The following is a 19546-nucleotide window of genomic DNA, read 5'->3' as shown; positions in this document are numbered from 1 at the left end:
AGAGAGAGAGAGAGAGAGAGAGAGAGAGAGAGAGAGAGAGAATTTTTAAATATTTCTTTCTTTCTTTCTTTTTTAAGTTTTCGGCAGACACAACATCTTTATTTGTATGTCGTGCTAAGGATCGAACCCAGGCCGCACGCATGCCAGGCGAGCGTGCTACCGCTTGAGCCACATCCCCAGCCCTCAGTGTAGTTTTGATTTATACTTCCCTGACTGGGTTTTAGCTATTTTAACAGGTGAGTTTCATTGTGGTTTTAATTTGCATTTTCCACATGACTAATAATGTTAAGTATCTTTTTCATTTGCTTACTTGCTATCCTTGTGTCTTCCTTGATGAATTATTCAAATCTTTTGCCCACTTTTAAAGTTAGTCCTTCCCCTTATTCTGGGTTGAAAGTTCTTCATTATTTGGATACAAGTACTTTAAATCATCCCTAGATTTCTTATAGGTACACTATGCTTTTCTTCCAGGCTGTGGCTTTTTTCATTCTCTTAACAGTGTATTTAAGAGCAGAAGTTATAAATCTTGATATCTATTCATGGGTATTATTATTTAAAAAAATTTTTTTAGTTGTAGTCAGCACAAAACCTTTATTTCATTTATTTATTTTTTATGTGGTACCAAGGATCGAGCCCAGCGCCTTGCATGTGCTAGGTGAGTGCTCTACCGCTGATCCCCAGTCCCATGGATTTTTTTGGCATCATATTTAAGAATTGCCCAATCCTAGCACACAAAGGATTCCTCCTTTTTCCAAGTTTAGATATTTCACCTTTAAGTCTGTGATTCATTTTGAGTTAATTTCTGCTCATGATATAAGTTATGGATCCAAATGATTTGTAGGGCTCTTCCAAGGCCTGGAGTGAAGTTCACTTCCTCCAGAGGACCTTGTTTTTTGCTTCAGCCCATCTAGGGTCATCTTAAACAAGTTCAAGCCTTGAGGTGGTTTGGACCACTCAGGCCTGCAGCAGCTCTCCAGAGGTTACTCTCCTGCTGGGATGTCTAGTCTCTGGGGGCCCTGTGTCACAAGGTAGGGTTTGTAGTTGCATATCTGTGGATTCTGTTCTGTATCTGTCAGTTGGACCAACGGGGGTCAGTAGTATTGTGAAAGAATAATGCTTGTACTCAGTACGTACAGACTTATTTCCTAGTCATTATTCCCTAAACATTACAGTTTAATAGTTATTTATATGACATTTCCATGCATTTGGTATTATAAGAAATCTAGGGATGATTTAAAGTGCTAGGGAAGATGTGGTTGGTCCTGTGGACACACTACATTATCTTGTAAGGTTCTTGAGCACCTGTAAATGTTGGTATTTGTGGGGATCCTGAAGCCAATCTCCCATGGATACTGAGGGATGACTCTGTGTACCTTGGAGGACCCAGCCTTTGAGTCCTGTCCCTGATCCCTGTACTCGTATAAAAATGAAAATTGACGGGCTGGGATTGTGGCTCAGCAGTAGAGCGCTCGCCTAGCACAGGCGGGACCCAGGTTCGATCCTCAGCACCACATAAAAAAAATAAAGGCATTGTGTTGTGTCCATCTACACCTTAAAAAAAAAAATATTAAAAAAAGAAAATTGAAAAGTTTCATATTGGAAGATTCCTTCAGGGCAAAGGTGATTTCTGTGCGTGTTCCTGGCTTTCCTTTAGCTTTGGACTGGTATTTCTTTCTTTTTAATTTTTTTTTTTTAAGTTCTAGATGGACGAAATATCTTTGATTGATTGATTGATTAATTAATTAATTAAGTGGTGCTGAGGATCGAACCCAGTGCTTCTATCCATCTTTTTAAGTCTTTTCCAGATAACGTAGCCCAAAGTTAAGAAGCCAAGAAAAGTTTTGTTCTTTCTTGCTTCACTCCATGGTCTAGAGTCTAGACCTGGACCTGATGTCTGGTGTGGTAGCTATTAGTATATGTGGCTATTTAAATTGAAGTTAATTAAAATTAAATTTAAAGTTCTGTTCCGTAATCACTCTAGCCTCATTTCACCTGCTTATTGGCCACCTGTGGCCAGTCGGCCACAATGGACGACATGGAAGTAGAATGTATTTGTTATCATGGGATGTTCCAGTGGCTAGATTAGGAAGCCTCTGCAAGGTTCACCTTGATATCTCAGTCTGCATTTCAGAGCCATGGACTTGCTTGTCCTGGAATCTACAGCTCACACAGCTGGACAGACAGTTGTGCTCTAATGGGTTATTGTGACCCCATTCTTAAGGCACTGTGTGGGCTCTTAGCTTAGGTGTGAGTGTTTAGCTGTGGTGTGCGAGTAGCAGACCATTAAATGTTGGTATTTTAATTTATAAATGCCTGTGAGATTAAGCAAGAGATCTAGTGAAAACCTTTTTTAGGTGTTGATCTTCTTCCCAGACTCAGGGTTCTCCTGTTGTTCCTGCCCTAATACTCTTCCAGTGGGGTACTGTGGGCTGTGGGACAGCAATGCTACCTGCCTGGAGGGGAAGAAAGGATGAGCACAGCCCAGGTGTTGGTGGAGTGTGCAGAGATTGGTCTGCTGCAGGTTCAGCTTGGTTTCTAGTATGGAGAGGTAGCAGAACCCACAGATATAAGGAAGGCCTGAAAGTCAGGACCCCCATTCATTCACCAAGTACTCCTTATGTGTAGTGGAGGGTGGTGGTTAGGGATGTATTGGAACCCCTTTCTAGCTCACAGATTACCAGTCCTGAGAATGTCCATACCTGTCAGGAGCAGAGGGCCTACCTGAAGTGGTTTTCATTGTCCTTATTCTTTGGGTCAGCCTGACAACTCCTGAGCACATTTCAAGGAACTTGGGGACATTGCTGATGGCCATTATCCTATCCTTCATCACCTGGAGGAAGGTTCAGCGTGTCAGGAGGTTGGGCTGTGGCTTATGCCCTGCAGGAGGGGGAAGGTCATGACAAAGGAGCAGATGGGGATGGGTGCAGGGGAAAGGCTCTTCATGGCTGCACAGGCTGGGGCTGCTCACTGGTCTGCCTATAGGTTTGGGGTCATAGCAAGCAGAAAGCGGAAAGGCTCAGTTCAACTGTATAGGATATTTGAAGTCTATTAACAAAGCAAGGTACATAGGCACTCTATCAAGCCTCCTCAAACTTTAATGTGTATATGCATAATCTGGGGATCTTGTTAAATTATAGGTCTAATTCAGACTGAGAGGCCTCAGCCTTGCATTTCTTGCAAGTAGGGGATACCAGCGCTGGGGTCTGTGGGCCTCATTTTTTTTTTTTTTTTTAAAGAGAGAGGGTTGGGGAGACAGAGAGAATTTTTTTTAATATTTATTTTTTAGTTTTCGGCGGACACAACATCTTTGTATGTGGAGCTGAGGATCGAACCCGGGCTGCACGCATGCCAGGCGAGCACGCTACCACTTGAGCCACATCCCCAGCCCAAGTGGGCCTCATTTTGAATAGCAGAGTTTGTGTCTTCAAAGTAAGGCTGGTAAGGTGACACTGAGCCTTACTTAGTTTGGAAGTCGAATAACTGTTGTCGAGGGCAGTGGTTAAGGGCAGGGCCTTCAGGTCAGAATTCTGGCTCTGTGATCTTGGACTCATTTGTTAATTTCTCATCAGCATTTCCTGTTACTTAAATGGGTCAAACAATACAGAACCCTAGATGTTGAAAGAATTGAGTGATACACTCTCTGATGGTACAAAGCCTGGCCTTATTAAATGTTGTACAGAAGACAACGATTAGAAGTAAATGTTTACATCAAAAGTTGGCCAGTTTTCAGAATACTCATCCCCCCTGCATCTTGGCCCAAATTGTCAGGTGGCTGGGCACAAGGAGTAGGGGTGCTTTCATTCAGGAAAACTGTACTTTCATTCAGGAGTACAGCTTCCCTCCCTCTCTGGGACTGGGACGGAGACCTGACCTATGCTGGAGGAGGATACCACTGTCCCCTCATAAAGCCTGGCTGGCAGAGACAAGTTGCTGATATAGTGGGAAGTGGCCCCCGCGAGGACTTGGAGGACTCCAAGATGATGCAGCTAGTCCCTTTAGACAGTGCTGTTCACTGTCAGTTCATGCCTGGACAGGGATGCTTGGCTAAGCATTCTTTAGTTGCCAACAGTTGGGATGAAGGAAAACCACATTTTGTACTGAGGGTTTTGAAAGATGCATAACTGAGAACTGACTTTTCTGCTAAATGGATATTAATAATGAATAAAACTATGTATTTCTTAGTTTTGTTTTAAAACTTTGGTGTTTCAGACATGCATGAAAACAAAGTTGTAATGAACTGCTGCGTATTCTTCACCTTCAGCCATTGTCACTGGGTATCACTAGCTTCTCTGAGGTATGGGTTGTTAATGTGGAGATTGTGAGGGAACTTGCTTTGAGAATGTGTGTGCTAACCTTGGGCAAGTGTCAGGACTCCCCCTGGAGGAGACTAATGATTCATGGCATATTTCTTTAAAAATGCCTGGGAAGAATTGAATGTGGCTTCACTGCTTCTCTAAGGTCCTGCAGTGAGTGGGTAACACAACTGGCTGTTTAGTGTCTATTTATCTGTCTTTATTTTATTTTATTTGGTGGTACTAGGGATTAAACTCAGGGCCTCACACTGTCTAGGCAGGCACTCTACCATTGAGCTACACCCCCAGCTCTTCTATTTTATTTTGAGATAGGGTCATGCTAAGTTGCCCAGGTTGGCCTTGAATTTTGTAATATTCCTGTCTCAGCTTCCTGAGTTGTTGGGATTACAGGTGGGCATCACTGTACCCAGTTCTCTTTTAGGCTTTTTGGTTGCATGTAGCCTCTGCTACAGGTGCTTAGTTCCTATTGTTGCAGTGCGGAAGGAATTTTGAACAGTACACAAAGGAATGAGCTTGTTATATAGAATAAAACTTCATCTGTAGACACTGAAATTTGAATTTTGTACAGTTTCCACATGTTATGTAAGATTATTCTGATTACTCCTTTAACCATATAAAATCTAAAAACTATTCTTAGCTCATGAAATGTACAAAAACGAGTGGGGCCAGGTTGTCCTCTGGATGGCTTGCTGCTCTGGACTAGCGGGCAATAACAGGGCAACCCCTGCACCTCCTGCCCACTCTAAACTGTGGAGCATCCCTGTTACCTTCCAAGGCCTGTGTGATCCATGTCACCCCCTTTCCCCTCCAGTGTGGTGTCCCATTTTCACTCCAGAGGACTGAGCCCAGCCTACCCTTGCGCCTTGCGTCTCCCCGTTGTTTCTCAGCTCCGCTCCTCTCCTCAAGCTCTCCTCCCTCTGATGTCATCCATGTTTTCTGAGTTTTGGCTTCTTTCTCTTCTGTCTGCTCACCGCTGTACTCTCACAATTAGAGCAGTGGTGTGAGTGACTTCTGCCTGTCATCTCTGAGCTGTGTGCCAGCCTGCTCTGGTTGCTCTTCCTCCCTCCTCCCTTTCACCCCAGGCTTCACCACTGCCTTCTCTGTCTGTGGTTGATGGGCATCTGGTTGTTACCAGCCTGCTACTAGAGCTGTACACGTGTGGCTGTGCTGCGGGGTGGTGGTCCTGGCCTCTTTAGTGGTGATTGCTTGGTTATGGGGCCAGCCTGCCTTCAGCCTGATGAGCCCCCAGGTCACTTTCTGGGCAGCTGCACCAGTGAGTGGCTTGCCAGTGCAGCGGCTCCTGGTTCTTCCCATCTGCGCCAGTGGTTTATCTTGTCTTAGGCTTTCAGCCTTGCTCTTCTGGTGGGTGTGTCAGATCTCATATGGCTTTAATGTGAATTTCCCTTATTACTGTTGAAGTTGGGCCTCTTTTAATATACTGCTGTATCTGTTTATTCTTCTGTGAAAGACCTCTTAATTCTTTGGCCCAATTTTCTTTTCTTTTTTTGGGGTAACCTTTCTATGTGTGGATTATAATCCTTTATCATTATGTGTTGTAACATTTTGTTCTGGTTTGCATATGTGTGATTTTTAATCTTTGGTGTTTTGGACCTAAAGTTCTTTTAGTGTCGTTGACTTCACTCTTTCTTTATGATTAGTGGTTTTTGTTGTTGTTTTGGCAAGAGTGAAAGGAGTATGATTTATTCAGTGTGAAGTACAGAAATAGGATTCCTGTAGGGGCAAGAGGGACCTGATAGCAGGTTGCCCAGTTTTTGTTTCATGTAAGGAAGGGGTAGGTTATGAAGTAAAATATTTTTGATACTTAGTTCATGAAGTGTTTATTTCATTCAATAAATATGTTCAGTAGTTAGGTATATTTTCTAATTTTTCTTAGGGTTCCTTTAATGATTCTTGGTTTAACATGTTTGAAAAAATTTCATAGGGATTTCTTTGAATAAATCTTGGTCATATTTCTAAAATTGGATTGTGGTCAGAAAATGTGTTTTGATCAGGTATAGTGGGTGAAGTCCTGTAGTCCCAGCTGAGGCAGGATGGTCACAAGTTCAAGATCAGATTTGGCAACTTAGTGAGACCCTGTCTCAAATAAAATAAAAAGCGCCGTGGAAGTAGCTCAATGGGTATATTCTCCAGTATCTCAACAAAACAAAATAAAACAACCCACCAGAAAATAGTGTCCTGTATGGTAGCAGTCTTTTGATATTAATGATGTCTTAAATAGATCCATATTGTATTTGAATTTGATTAAGATCTTGTTCCTAACTCAGAGACTTTTGGGCACTTAAAAGTATTTAGTTTAATACCTGGTTTATGGAAAGAAGACTAGACCAATAGATTCTTAGTTGTTGCCTTTTTTTTTTTTTTTTAGTTAATAGCGTTTCTTATGTTTATCTTCTGCCCTGCGAACACTTGCGTTGTTGTCTCGAGGCTGGGGTGAGGCTTAGTGTCTGTCACCAGCATTTGGACCCTGTTCCACCCACACTGGAGCTTGCAGACAGTGACTCCCTTGCCTGTGGCTCGTCAGCTGGCGGACACACTGTGTCATGCTGCGACTGCAGCTGCCCTCCTTTCAGTGGCATTTGCTAATTAAGCTGTTTAGTTTTGTGCTGTTGTGAGTGACTAAAAAAAAAAAAAAAAGGATAAAGAAAGGAAATGTTTATTTTGTGGTTATTCCAAAGTATTTTGGGTGTCTGTTTTATCCTCCCAGAAATTGGCATTAGCTCAGATTATCAAAGTTAAGTGAGGGGTGGGAAATGAAGTTTCACCCTCCCTGCAGTCTCAGGAAGCCGCCTTGCTCATGGAAGGTGCCGGGTGTTGTAGCTTGGGTAGCATGCAGGTCTGTTTAAATGAGAAGCATTTTATCTAAGAACAAGATTCGGTTTAAAGATTGGTTCTCTCTTTCAGTCCTGTGGCTTTCCACAGGTGCTTGGCTTCTGTGCCTCTCAGTGGCTGCATCCATGCAGGGTGGTGCTGTTTTTCTCAGCCTTTGCAGTTCCCTATGAAGTGGAACATCAGTGTGTGCTGGCGTCTTGAAGACATGGGTCTGTTTTACTGTGAAAAGTCTGGTCCTTTCCCCTGGGTTTTCACCAGGTTGGTCTTGAGCTGGCTCATTCAGTTGATTCCTTTGTTGAGCATTTACTGGAAGCTCTTAGGTGTGTGGTACAGTTTTAAGACCTGGAGGTGCAGACATGAGGGCGACTAAGGCTGTCACAGCTCAGTGGCCTGCCATGTGGTTCTGTCCCAACTCATGCTCTGAGAACTGGCCGTGCAGGTACCCAGTGATGTGGAGATGGGGAGGTGGGGAGCGGTGGCGCAGATTGTCTCCATTAATGGCCAGCAAACCCTGTAGCCTTTGCAGGTTTAGAACCTAGCTGTGGAGCAGATGTGGTGTCCCTCTGGTGGAAGAGGGGTAGGGAGGAAGGGTCCACCACTCCAGGGAAAGGCACAAGGTGCCAGAGGCCCCTGGTGCACAACTCTCAGTTGAGAGTTACCCCTGGTTACACCTGGATTACAGGTTGGGCTGAGTACAAGAGATGAAGGAGAATCTAGGCAGGATTACCTGACCTGTGCTCTTGATTCTGATGCACACTTTGTGTCCTGGAATGACAGGAACAGGCCTGTTGGTAGGAGGATGGTTGGACTAGAATCCAGGCCCAGGGAGGAAGGTGTCTGCAGTGCCTGTGAGAAAGGGAGAGAAGCAAGGGTTCATTCTGGGGAAAATGGCTCACCTGCTGTCACTAGCTAAAGGGGTGAAAGGGCAGAGTCCAGAGGTCTGATCCAGCAGTCCCTGTGTTCTTTTAATTATGTAATTATGTTGTGTAAATAAATGAAGTAAGCCTTAATTAAGGCGACAGTGGAGGAAATGGAAAGAAGGGGTTGATTTGAAGGCTATTTCAGGTTAATCTACAGGTTTTGACAATGTAAATGAAGTGGCAGGGCCCAGAGGACTCCAGGGTAATTTCCAGTTTCAGGATTCTTAGTTCTTTTTCTCTGCCCCTGGAGTATACTAGTGATCAAACATTTGCTTTGAGGAGGGAGCATTCTCTCCTGGGTCCTTGAGCCCTGCAGTTGTAAGCAGAACTGAGTGTGAATGTGAGTTGGTTTTCTCTGGGGTAAGTCTTCTAAACTCTTGCCAGGTCTTCAGAAGGGAGGTCGGGAAGAGGGTGGGGCACTCCTTGTTAGGTCCTGCAGGTGTGGTGCTCCAGTAGGTTTGTGATGGTGAGGGAAAGCCAGCCATCCACATCACAGGAATCTTACTTTAAATGTGAAGGTGGCCAGTAAAATGCAGACATGCACCTATTCTTAAGGTTGGACTGTTTAAAGAGCAGTTAAAAGTGTCTTTCTCAGCCTCCCTGCCTCCCCTTGGAAGATAAAACAATACTCGGTATATAGAAGGCCAGCCAGGTGTTTGGGATTGCTGTGGTGTGTCTTCAGCCTGCTCTTGGTCACAGACTGCTCTTGGTCACTCAAGTTTGTAGACTTGTGAGTGTGTCTTAAAGTTCCTATGCTGTGTGAGAGAGTGTCATTTTTCAGTAGGATGTTTCAACACCAAGAGTGAGCGACATTCCTGATCAGTCAGGAACGTTTGGTGGTGAGCTGTAGAGCAGCACCTACATGGTGTTGTGGTGATCCCTTGGGTGACAGGAGAAGCAGGGCAGCTGGTGACCTGCTGGGATGTGGGTGTCAGGCAGGTCAGCCTGAGGTCTGCAGACTCCTGGGTTGGCTCCTATTTGGTTTTACGTTATCATATGGAATTGGGAAGTTGCAGATTATAGATGGTGGCAGTCCATGTAGAAATGGGGTGGACTTGGTGAGAGGGCTGCCCCATATGAGGCAGGGTTTAGGGAGGAGAGATGGAGACCATGGTCCTTTCTGAAGTTTTCCCTTTCTGCTGAGAAAAATTGTGACTTCCGCTAAGGCAAAGTGTCTCAAGTGGCAAAGATGTAAGGAATGGCAGTATTGAGTGAGGAAGCTCAAGTCAGAAGTGAAAACCTGGATAGTTTCAGATGTTAAACTCGGGTTGTGGGCTGGGATGGTTGTGGCTCCAGCATAGGCAGAGTTTGGAGTGTCTTTGCTTAGGGTCATGGGAAAGTGTAGTGGTATATTTGTATACAGGAGAGTAGCCTGAGTTCCAGACCAGCTTGAGCAGCACAGTAGTACTCTGTCTCAAAAAGTTAGAATTCTGATAGACAAGTGAGAATTTCATAAGAAGTGTGTCATATTTGACACCTGTCCTGTCTAACACTTCTATCAGGGATTTGAATAAGAATAGGAGTCGTGCTAGGAGACAGCTCATTTTTAGAATTAGAATTTTAAAATATTTTGACAGGTTGTAATGAAGTGCTAAAATCAATAAGGTAAAAAGTTATCAGGGATAAATGTAAAATGGCAATTGAGAAAATTAAAGACAGGCTAAATGTGTCTTGACTCTGCCTCTGTGCAGAAGACTAGGGGGTTTCGCTGACTTAACCTGGGATAGGTGACTAGTTCTATAAAGGGGCAGAAGGTAAATATTTTATATTTTGTAGGTTAATAGGCAAAATAAAGATATTATATAAGAATTTATATCACAAGAAAAAAAATTTTTTTTTGCTAATTTCCACTGAGAAAATTCCAGGCATTATAATAGTAAGTGAGCATAATTTTTTAAAAAAATATTTTTTAGTTGTCAATGGATGTTTATTTTATTTATTTATATGCAGTGCTGAGTGTTGAACCCAGTGCCTCACACATGCTAGGCAAGCGCTCTACCACTGAGCCACCACCCCAGCCCCGTGAGCATAATTTTTTATAGTGCAGGTCTACTGTGAGAAGAATGGAATCTTGGAGAAGGTGGATACCATTTTCTTAATTGGAGTTCAGAGTTAGTGTTCATTGTCACCAGAGTCACAGGTGTTTACCTCATGATGTTGGACTGCAAGGAGAGTGTATATGTTTCGTTTTTGAAAACATCTTCATACTGAGAGCAGGCAGCAGTACGCTCTTTTAACTGAGCATGTTCAGTGCTTGGAAGGTCTCTGTAGCCTTCTGTTGTGTTTTTCTTGGTACCTACCTTGAAGCATGTTGTCATGTTGCAGATGAGTCCCTTCCTGTTGCAGTTAGGTGGAAGCTCCTCAACTGCAGTTAACTGGATCTTGAATACGTCAGTCTATTCTATATTTGCATAAGGGTTCAGAAAATCTTGCTGGGACAGTTCCTTTTATTTCTTGAAGTGGTAGGGATGAGCTCAGGACCAGGCACATGGGAGGCAAGTGCTCTACCACTGATCTGCATCCCAGCCCTTGGAACTATACTTGGAACTGAGAAAATACATCTGCAGATTTTCATGATGAAAATCTTGCTTCTCTTGCTTTTGACAGTATGAGAAGTGTGTGAAGAAGCTTGCTGTGATGTCGGCTGTCGTGTAGATGACTGCTGCAGGTCAGTTCCTCTTGCCATGTTGATTAGTCCGAAATCTGGAGAAACATTATCAAGTCTGGAGTGAAAGTGGGGTTCCAGAGCTGTTCAGTGTGTGCCACTAGTGATACAAAGGGGGAGTCTTCAAAAACTTTCAGTGGGCTCTGGTAAAAGTCCTAAAGCTGCTGTTTCTGATAAAAACTCAAAAGAACTGGCAATGGCTAAGGCGCTAATAAATTAGCTCTAGCTCATGCTTGAGGCCCCCGCCCCATACCTAACCCTTGCTGTGCTGAAGCACTGTTCACGTAGGGCCTGCTGGTTAGCTGTGGCCTCACCCCATGTGTTTGTTCTTGAGAGTCTATCCAGCCTGTCTTCTTCCTGCCTGTGTGTATTTTCACTGTTAGCACTTAGAGGCCAGCAGCTTCACACCAGAGTGTGTTAAATCAGTGGTTTCCCACCTGGGTTGAAAATTGCCCTCACCTGTGCTGTTGTTCACAACCTATTCCTAGAATCTGATCCCTTCCTTGTTTCATGCTCAGCAGTGACTCCTCAAATACCAAGCGATGTTGATGATGTGTGTCAACTTCACACACTTCTCATACAGGGAAAGCCATTGGGAAGTACCTGCGTTGTTTTTAACTGACAACTGATGCCTGTTCCTAATGTCTTCAACTCAGCAACTGTTCTTACTGAAAAGGTGATGGTCTTAAAACAGGTTCATTCCTTGTTGACTTGTTTCCCTGATGGCTGCAGTCCAACATGGTTTAACTAAGGGATTGTCAGCATGTAAGATGAGCATGCAAGTGATGGTGTCTGGGTTAGCCTTGCCTCTGCCTCTGGTTCATACAGGCTCCAGGGCAGCAAGGGTAGATGGTGGGACTGGTCAGGTGGCCATTGTGTTCACTGGGTAGATGGTGTTGGAGGCTTGAGTCTGGGTGGTTGTGATGGGCCTGGGGCCAAGTGGACAGCTGACAGGCGGGTCTTGCAGGAAGAGCTATTATCTGGTGACAAGATTGGGTAGGGGTGTGGGAGGAAGAAGAGTCAAGGTGGCATGTTTTCTGGGTTGAGCACCTCCTGGAAGGACAGTCATCTTACTGAGGTAGCATAAAGAAGATTTGTGGCAGTATCATGCGGAGCCTTGTGCTGTGTCTTGGATATTTTTTTTCCAGTCTTTGATGCTGTACTTCCCTAAGGGATCTAGAAGCTGGTCTGTACAGAGCATATCCATCAGGGTTTGGTCAGGAAAACAAGCTAGGCTAGATGTGAAAGAATTGGGAGGGAAGTTCTGAAAGTTGGGTGAGGGAGGGCTGGTTAGTGAGTGCTTCCAAGGAGGTCCCTTTAGAGGCAGTTGGGGCAGTGGTCCCTGGAGCTGAGGCTGCTGGGCACTTTCAGCAGAAGCTGCTCTAGGTTTCCATTCCAGAACCTGTTCTTTCTCCTGCACACCGATCTGCAATGGTGCTGTGCCTGCAGCTGATCAGAACTCATTCCTCTGGGTCTTGCAGGAGTGCCTCTGTTGTTAACCTTGACCCTGAGTTGTTGCAGGCTCATGGGATGCGGCTGTGGCTTCTTCCTGTGGTGCTCAGGAGACAAAGGTGGCAGCTGTGATGCACTTGACAGCAGTCAGCCAGCATAGCAGCTGGGCAGCTGGGTCCAGGATGTGGGAGTGGGAAGAGAGGCCTGGGCCTGCACTGGAGTGAGTGGGAGACAGCGATTCAAGTGATGTCACCTAGGAGGTGTCACTAGGAGGTGAGTGCAGGTAAGGGCTGAAAGCCAGAGTCAAGGACACTGGGATTAACTCATGTTGAGAGCAGAGGAGCATCAGCCCAGAGAACCAGAGGGCAAGAAAACCAGGAGGGAAGTGGAGGGCGCTGCCAGATCAAGTAGTCTTCAAGGATTGACCGTAGGGTTTAGGCATGGGAGGCCCCTGGTCAACCTGTAGAGTGTTGGTGGAGAGTGGGAATGTGAGCTGTTGGGTAGAGAGAAGAGTTTGTGATACTGGATGCAGTGTGAGTATGCAGGCTCAAAGGATCTTCTGTGTGATGGTCTGAAAACCTGCGGGCAGTTCTCACAGCTGCATCATTTTGGCATTGGCATGTCTTGGTGATCTCTTTCTGGAGGACAGGAGGTGTTCCTAATTCTGCTCTGGTGCCCCAGCGGACTGGCGGTCTGCCCCAGATGCCAGAAAACGTGGGTCTGGTCAGACTGCCACCTGGTGGTGGTGTGAGCTCCAGCCTCCCCACGATTCTCCTGAGCTGTTCACTTTGCAGTAAGCAGAGGCTACAGCTGTTCTGTCCAGCCTTTCTTACTGCTTCCAGGGCAGAGGCAGGGCGTGTGCTTGTGCCTCCTCACTCTGACCTAGGGCTCTCTATTGGGCAGACTGCTTCTGTACTCAGGTGCTGGGCTCCAGTTTAAGCAGGGTCACAGCACCTAGATGACTTGTGTTGCTTGGTGAGTTACCTCCCCTAGTTGCTACAGGAGATGCTCCTCCATATACCTGAATTTGAAATTTTTTTTTTTTTGGTGGTACTGGCGATTGAACCCAGGGGTTCCCTACCACTGAGCTACATCCCCAGCTTTTTTTATTGTTTATTTTGAGACAGAGTCTTGCAGAGTTGCTGAGGCTGGCCTCAAACTTGTCATCCTCTTGCTTCAGCTTCCCAAGTCAGTGGTATTACAGGCATGCACCATTGTTCCTGGTTAGATCTCCTTCTTTTGATGTCTCTTCCCATAGGACTTTCTCACGGACACAACATAAATGGTTGTGAAATACCATGTATGATAGCCATAGCTTATTCTGAGTGTAGGTGAAGGTTTGCCTTGTCTTGAAGTGTTTTGACTTGTCTGTTAATTAATCTCAGTAGAATAACATTCCTTTGACATCACAGTGCCTTTACTGCTGTGGAGGTGTGGGATGTTTCTTGCAGCAGAGTAGAACAGTGGTGAAGAGTGCAGGTTTTGGAGAGATTCTACTGAGTGTCAGATCAGATCCTTGCATGCTGTGTGATGTTCTTCAAGTTACTTAACCTCTCTAAATCTGTTTTGTCCCCTCATCTGTCAAATAGAGAATAGCAAACTTTTTTTTACAAATGTGGTATAAGTTAGTTTTAGTACACAGATAGTCATATAAATAATTAAAAACTTTTATTTTTAGGACAGAAGCATCCTGGAGTTTGGCAAGTACAGTTCCTAATCTTTATCATTCCTGATTTATATTAATCCAAGAACTGAAAAGAAATTTATTTTTAACATTTGCTCTGAATACAAAGTAGGCAGATTACTGTTGTTATTGTCAACAGTTTACTTTTCAGAATTCAGTAGCTTTACAGCTTCTTTTCCCTTAGAGTATTCATTTGGTCAGTGGCTCCTTTAGTCAGCTTTTTCACTGCTGTGACCAAAAGACCTGACAAGAACAATTTTAAGAAAAAGAGTTTATTGGGGCTCACAGTTTCAGAGGTCTCAGTGCATAGACTGTCGGCTCCATTCCTGGGGCTTAAGGTGAGGCACACCATCAAGGTGAAAGAGTTTGGCAGAGGAAGAGGCTCAGGAAGAGACTCCATTTGCCAGATTCCGATTATAAACCCCAAAGGCACACTCCAGTGACCTGCCTCCAGCCACACCCCACCTGCCTTCAGTTACCACCCAGGTAATCCCCATCAGAGGATTAATGCACTGATTGTGCTAAGGTTGTCATAATCCAATCATTTTCACCTCTGAATGTTCCTTTACATCTCACACAGGAGCTTTTGGGGGACACCTCACATTCAAGCCATAACAGCAGCTTAGGACCATTTGGATGGCAAATTGTACCAGGCAATGGCACATGATGAACGAGACAGTCCCCACATTGACCCCCTCTGCAGTCTAGTGGAATGATGTTTTTGGCTAAAAAATTATTTGAAGCATAAAGAAGCTTTTGTTTGTCCCAGTCATTTTCGTGGTCATATTCACATTCCAGATATATTTCTTGTGTTTCAGAAAGTCACCTCAGTCCTTTGTCTTTCAGAATGCAGGTCGTAGCCTATCTGGGTGTAGAAGAAGAGGGGCTAACCCTTGGTGGTGGTGTGCTTTGGACATTGGAGAGCTTCAGTGATGACTTATCTAGACTGTTAGGCTGTTGTTGGTAAAAGAGTACTGGGTTTGGGTTTTGTTACACAGTTAACATCAAACGTATTTTCTTTTCAGGGGCTCAGCCTACTTAATTCCAGCCAGATATCTCAAGATTGGCTAGTATATTTTATTAAATGCCACCCAGCTCTAGGAGTAGCTTTCTGCCCTGTGCTTTGGAAAACCCAGCTCATGATTATTGTTTTAACAGTCCTCTTATCTGGTTAATCTGGGATGCACAGTAGCAGTGCGATTTTCAGAAGTGGCTTGCAAGCCAGTGTTTTCTATGATCTCTCCCCCCTTGTTTGCCATGTGACCTCCAAGAATGCTTTGGCTTTTTAAAAGACTTAGCTTCCTTCTGTGTATAATGGAAATAATAATAGTGACTACTTAGGACTGTGAAGATTAATGAGCTACACGTAGCACATTTGTGAAGTGTTACCCTTCTGATTATTGGGGTTGTTTTTGGATTTAGTGAGAGATGGAAGGCAGAAGAAGGCTGTTCACTGAGAACATTGTAAGCAAGGGAGGAAAGGAAATACTCTGTGATAATGACGTCCAGATTTACTATGACTGGTGGATTTACTGTGCAGGTTAGAAAGGAAAAACCATCCTGAGCAGCCCAGACATCCATTTATACCTATCTTAAAATACACCCATTCATGCAAAAAGGGTAAGGCGTAACCATCTTACAAAAAATTTTGGATAGTTGAGAATATATTTCATTGTATAATAAGCCAAGTTTAATTTTTTTAATCCATCTGGAGCAAAAGAATTTATACATTTTAATTATAAAGTTTGTGGAATATCATCTTTAGGCCATGTTTGAAGTAGTTCATGTGTATTTTATCACTTTCATACTCAAAATACATTGGTTTGTATTCTGTATGAGAATGGAATAAGGGAGAGCTAGAACTACACATCTTGCCTTAAGTTGAAGCAGCAGGAGGCAACGGGCTTAGTGTTGCTAGGACCCAGTGTTCTTATTTGCTTAAATTCTCCTTAAAAATACAAAATAAAGCAAAGAGCAGTTTTCAAATCCAGTATATCAACTTATCCATTCATGAAGTCAGTCACGCACCAAGGAAGTATTTACTGATCATTGTGTAGTGTGGGCCCTGTTTTGGGTGTGATGCATACTACTGGAAGTAGAGTGGAAAACAAAAATCAGGCATGGGGAATAACTGGGGTGGGGTGTTTCTGCATTCAGCAGGGAGAAGAAAGCAAGCTCCAGGACACTCAAGATATTTCAGTGAATGAGGCTTTTAACTTGACACCCCTGAATGAGGCAAAAGAGGCAGAGAACCTTCGAAGAGCAAGTACTTCTAACTGTAGCCAACTGTAGCTTTTTTGTAGCTTCACATTGGTTTTCTTTAATAGTGTTATTTACCTGGTGTGGAGGTTCTGTGGCTGCCGAGCTGGCAGAGACTGTCATTGTCCCTAGAGTCTTGCCCAGAGGAGAGCTAATGTTCATTCTAAGAAGTGTGATAAGCACTAAGCTGCACCATTTGATTCCTTTGGGGCTGGGCTGTGTCTCTTGTTCACTGCTGTATATCCATTGTCTAGTGCAAGGCACGGCTGATGTCAGTCACTGAGTCTGTGAATGAAGACATGCTGTGGAGTGCAGGGGAAGGCAGCGCCCATCCGTGCATCCAGCTAGCCACGGAAGGTGATCCAGTGGAGGTAGCAGTAAGTGGCAGGGAGATGTGAGAGAGGGCACGAGTTAGTTGTAAACTGAAAGCAATTTAGTTCCACTAGAAGATAGGTGTGTTAATTTTTTGTTGCTGTGATTAAAATATGCAAAAAGAACAACTTGGAGGAGGAACAGTTTTATTTATTTTAAGTGTGTTATGTATTGTAGTTGTCGATGGACCTTTATTTTATTTATATGTAGTGTTGAAAATTGAACCCAGTGCCTCACACAAGCCAGGCAAGCACTGTACCACTGAGCCCCAACCCCAGCCCCAGGAACGGTTTATTTTTGAAGGTTTTATCCGTGATTGACCAAGTCCATTCATTGCTGTGGGCCTAAGGTGAGGCAGAACATCGTGGCTGAAACTAGTGGCAGAGGAAGGCTGCTCCATTCATGGCAGCCAGGAAACAAGGAGGAAGAAAGGAGGGGAGGGAGGTGAACCATTCCACGGCATGAACCACATCCTTTAACCGTGTCCCACCTGCCCACAGTTACTATCCAGTTAGTCTGTTTGAACTAGGATGGACTGACTAGGTTACAGCTCTCACAGTCCAGTAATTTCACCTCTAAGTACTTCTACATTAACACAGGAACTTTGGGCAGACACCTCATATCAAACCATAAGATTTTGTCCCAACCATGAGAAACAAGCTCATCTGCTCAAACCCAAGATTGGACAGAAGACATGAGGTATTGCAAAAGTGAGGTTTTTTATTGATGGTCTTGTGAGATCTGGTGTCTGGGTGAGCAAGCACACCCGGAGCAGTGACAATCAGCATTTTCTCTAGAGAAAACTGTACTTCTGCCTGAAGGACATGTTGCTGAGCCTGGCTAGCCAGTGTACCTGGGCAGCAGTCTACCTGCATCTATCCCTAACATAGTGCTGCCTTTCCCCTAGAGGAAGAACTGGAGTTATAATCTGTGCAATTAGCTAATTTTAAAATTGAGGCAGGCAAAGGGAAGGGCTGTAGGTAAAATGACTACAGTTCAATCTCACATCTATTAAGGCTAAATACTGTGTTTTGAAAATTGACCACTAGACTTTCTATTTCTCACAAGACCCCCTTTTTCTTTTTCTTTTCTTTGATGGGGTGGGGTAATAGGGATTGAATTCAGGGGCACTTGACCACTGAGCCACATTTCCAGCCCTATTTTGTATTTTATTTTTAGAGACAGGGTCACACTCTAGTTGCTTAATGCCTCACCGTTGCTGAAGCTGGCTTTGAACTTGCGATCCTCCTGTCTCACCTCCTGAGCTGCTGGGATTATTGGCATGTGCCCCCCGCCCCTGCCTCCCCCTTTAATACCTTTTGATTTCATTTTCATTTTTGTACTGGTACCCTTTGAATTGACTTAGAACAAAGTTGAGACTCTGACAGAACCTTTTTGTGATATTTACTAGGCACTTCTGTGTAAAAACCCTTGCTTTATAATCTCCCAGTTTTACTTTCAGGAGGATTTGTGTCAATAAATAAAATAACCATTGTCTGATCTTTTAAATGTCCATATATGGCTGCTTTGGTTATATTCTTTTGCCAGGTGTTTAAGAGAAAGTTGTTCAAAACTGACCTTTTCCCATGTAGTTGGAGTCAGCTGAGATTTGTTAGGGATCACTCTTGGGAAATTGTGAGAAGCCTCTTGGCTCCTTCAGCTTTTCCTCTACCTAGATAAGATAGGGTCTTGCTGATCATAGGTGGCTTCCCTTGGAAGCATCAGGGACATTTCCCTCTTCAGGGACCCTCCTCTTTGCAGAAAGTGTGTTGTTTGTCCTCCTGTTCTCTAGGGTCCTCTTGATCCCCCTCATTGGGGGGTTGGGTGACTCACTAGATCCTGGGCCCTTATAGAAGTGCCATTGTTCCCTGAGTTTTGGCTGACAAAAGAGGGCAAGGGCCAAAATATTGTCTGTCTGTTTTTCCTTAGCCCTTTTACTTCCTTGACTTTGGTCTCCAGGTCTTAGTTTTAAACGTTCAGCAGGCCAGTTTCACCAGTCTTAATGTGGGGGTAATAGGTCATACTTTAACGTGTATAATTTTTACAGTAACCCCTTTTGTTTAATTACTGGAAGTCAGCTTTATATCCTATCTGTGATGGCTTATTGTCTCAAATTACCTCAGGTTGTTATGTTAGAAGCAGTGGTCTGCAAAACATTAACAGGCAACAGTTATACATTTTTAAAAAATATTTATTTTTTAGTTATAGGTGGACACAATACCTTTATTTTATTTTTACGTGGTGCTGAGGATCGAATCTAGTGCCTCACGTGTGTGAGGCAAGCGCTCTAACACTGAGCCACAATCCTAGCCCACCAGTTTATACATCTTAAAAAATTTATTTATTTATTTATTTTTTTAAAAAGGAAAATACAAAATGAAATTAACAAGCAAAAAAACATTCAGTTTGTATAATAGCTATGAATCAAGAAACGTGATTTTTATAATCATAAACCTTTACTTAGTTGAGTATTATATCCCATTTATTTTGAGATGTAATCTTTACAACAAAAATATAACTTTAAATGAGGTTAAGTTTAGCCTACTTTGGAACCACCCTAATGTGGGCCTTATTTTAGGTAAGGCAGTGCTCTTGATAGTAATACAGCATTACACTGGAAACATGAGTCCAACAAAAACTAAGAGAGTTTCTGACTTTCTTTTTGTGGAAAAGTGCCAAATACATCAATGTTTTATAATGTCAACCTTTAAAAACATCACCTTTTATTATTATCTTTCAAAAATATATTTAGCTGGGTGTGGTGGCACACTCAACTCATGAAGCTGAGGCAGGAGGACCTAAAGTTCAAAGCCAGCCTCAGCAATTTAGCAAAGTCCTAGCAACTTAACAAAACCCTGTCTCTAAACAAAATACAATAAGGGCTCCGGGTGTGGCTCAGTGGTTAAGTGCCCCTGGGTTCAATCCCTGGTACAAAAAAAAAAAAAAAAAAAAAGATTTTGAATTCCCATCCCAGTGTAAAAAATAACACAAAATTCTATATATATCTTATTTATAACAGGTTACCTTTATC

At 43.6% G+C, this 19546-nt stretch overlaps 1 protein-coding gene across 1 annotated transcript in view; it reads left to right on the top strand.

Annotated features, from left to right (window-relative positions):
• Window positions 1–14432: 14432 nt before the first annotated feature.
• Window positions 14433–19546, top strand: part of Ptk2 (protein tyrosine kinase 2) — a 204420-nt gene continuing 199306 nt past the window's right edge. Inside the window, exon 1 of the mRNA XM_048802224.1 lies at window positions 14433–16150. Coding sequence (XP_048658181.1) covers window positions 15964–16150 — 187 coding nt within the window. The 5' untranslated portion in view covers window positions 14433–15963. The remainder of the gene's footprint in view (window positions 16151–19546) is intronic.

This window comes from Marmota marmota, unplaced genomic scaffold, assembly GCF_001458135.2.
Source record: "Marmota marmota marmota unplaced genomic scaffold, marMar, whole genome shotgun sequence".
Classification (NCBI taxonomy): Eukaryota; Metazoa; Chordata; class Mammalia; order Rodentia; family Sciuridae; genus Marmota; species Marmota marmota.
The sequence above is the reverse complement of the archived record's forward strand: the minus strand, read 5'-3'. Positions and strand labels throughout refer to the sequence as shown.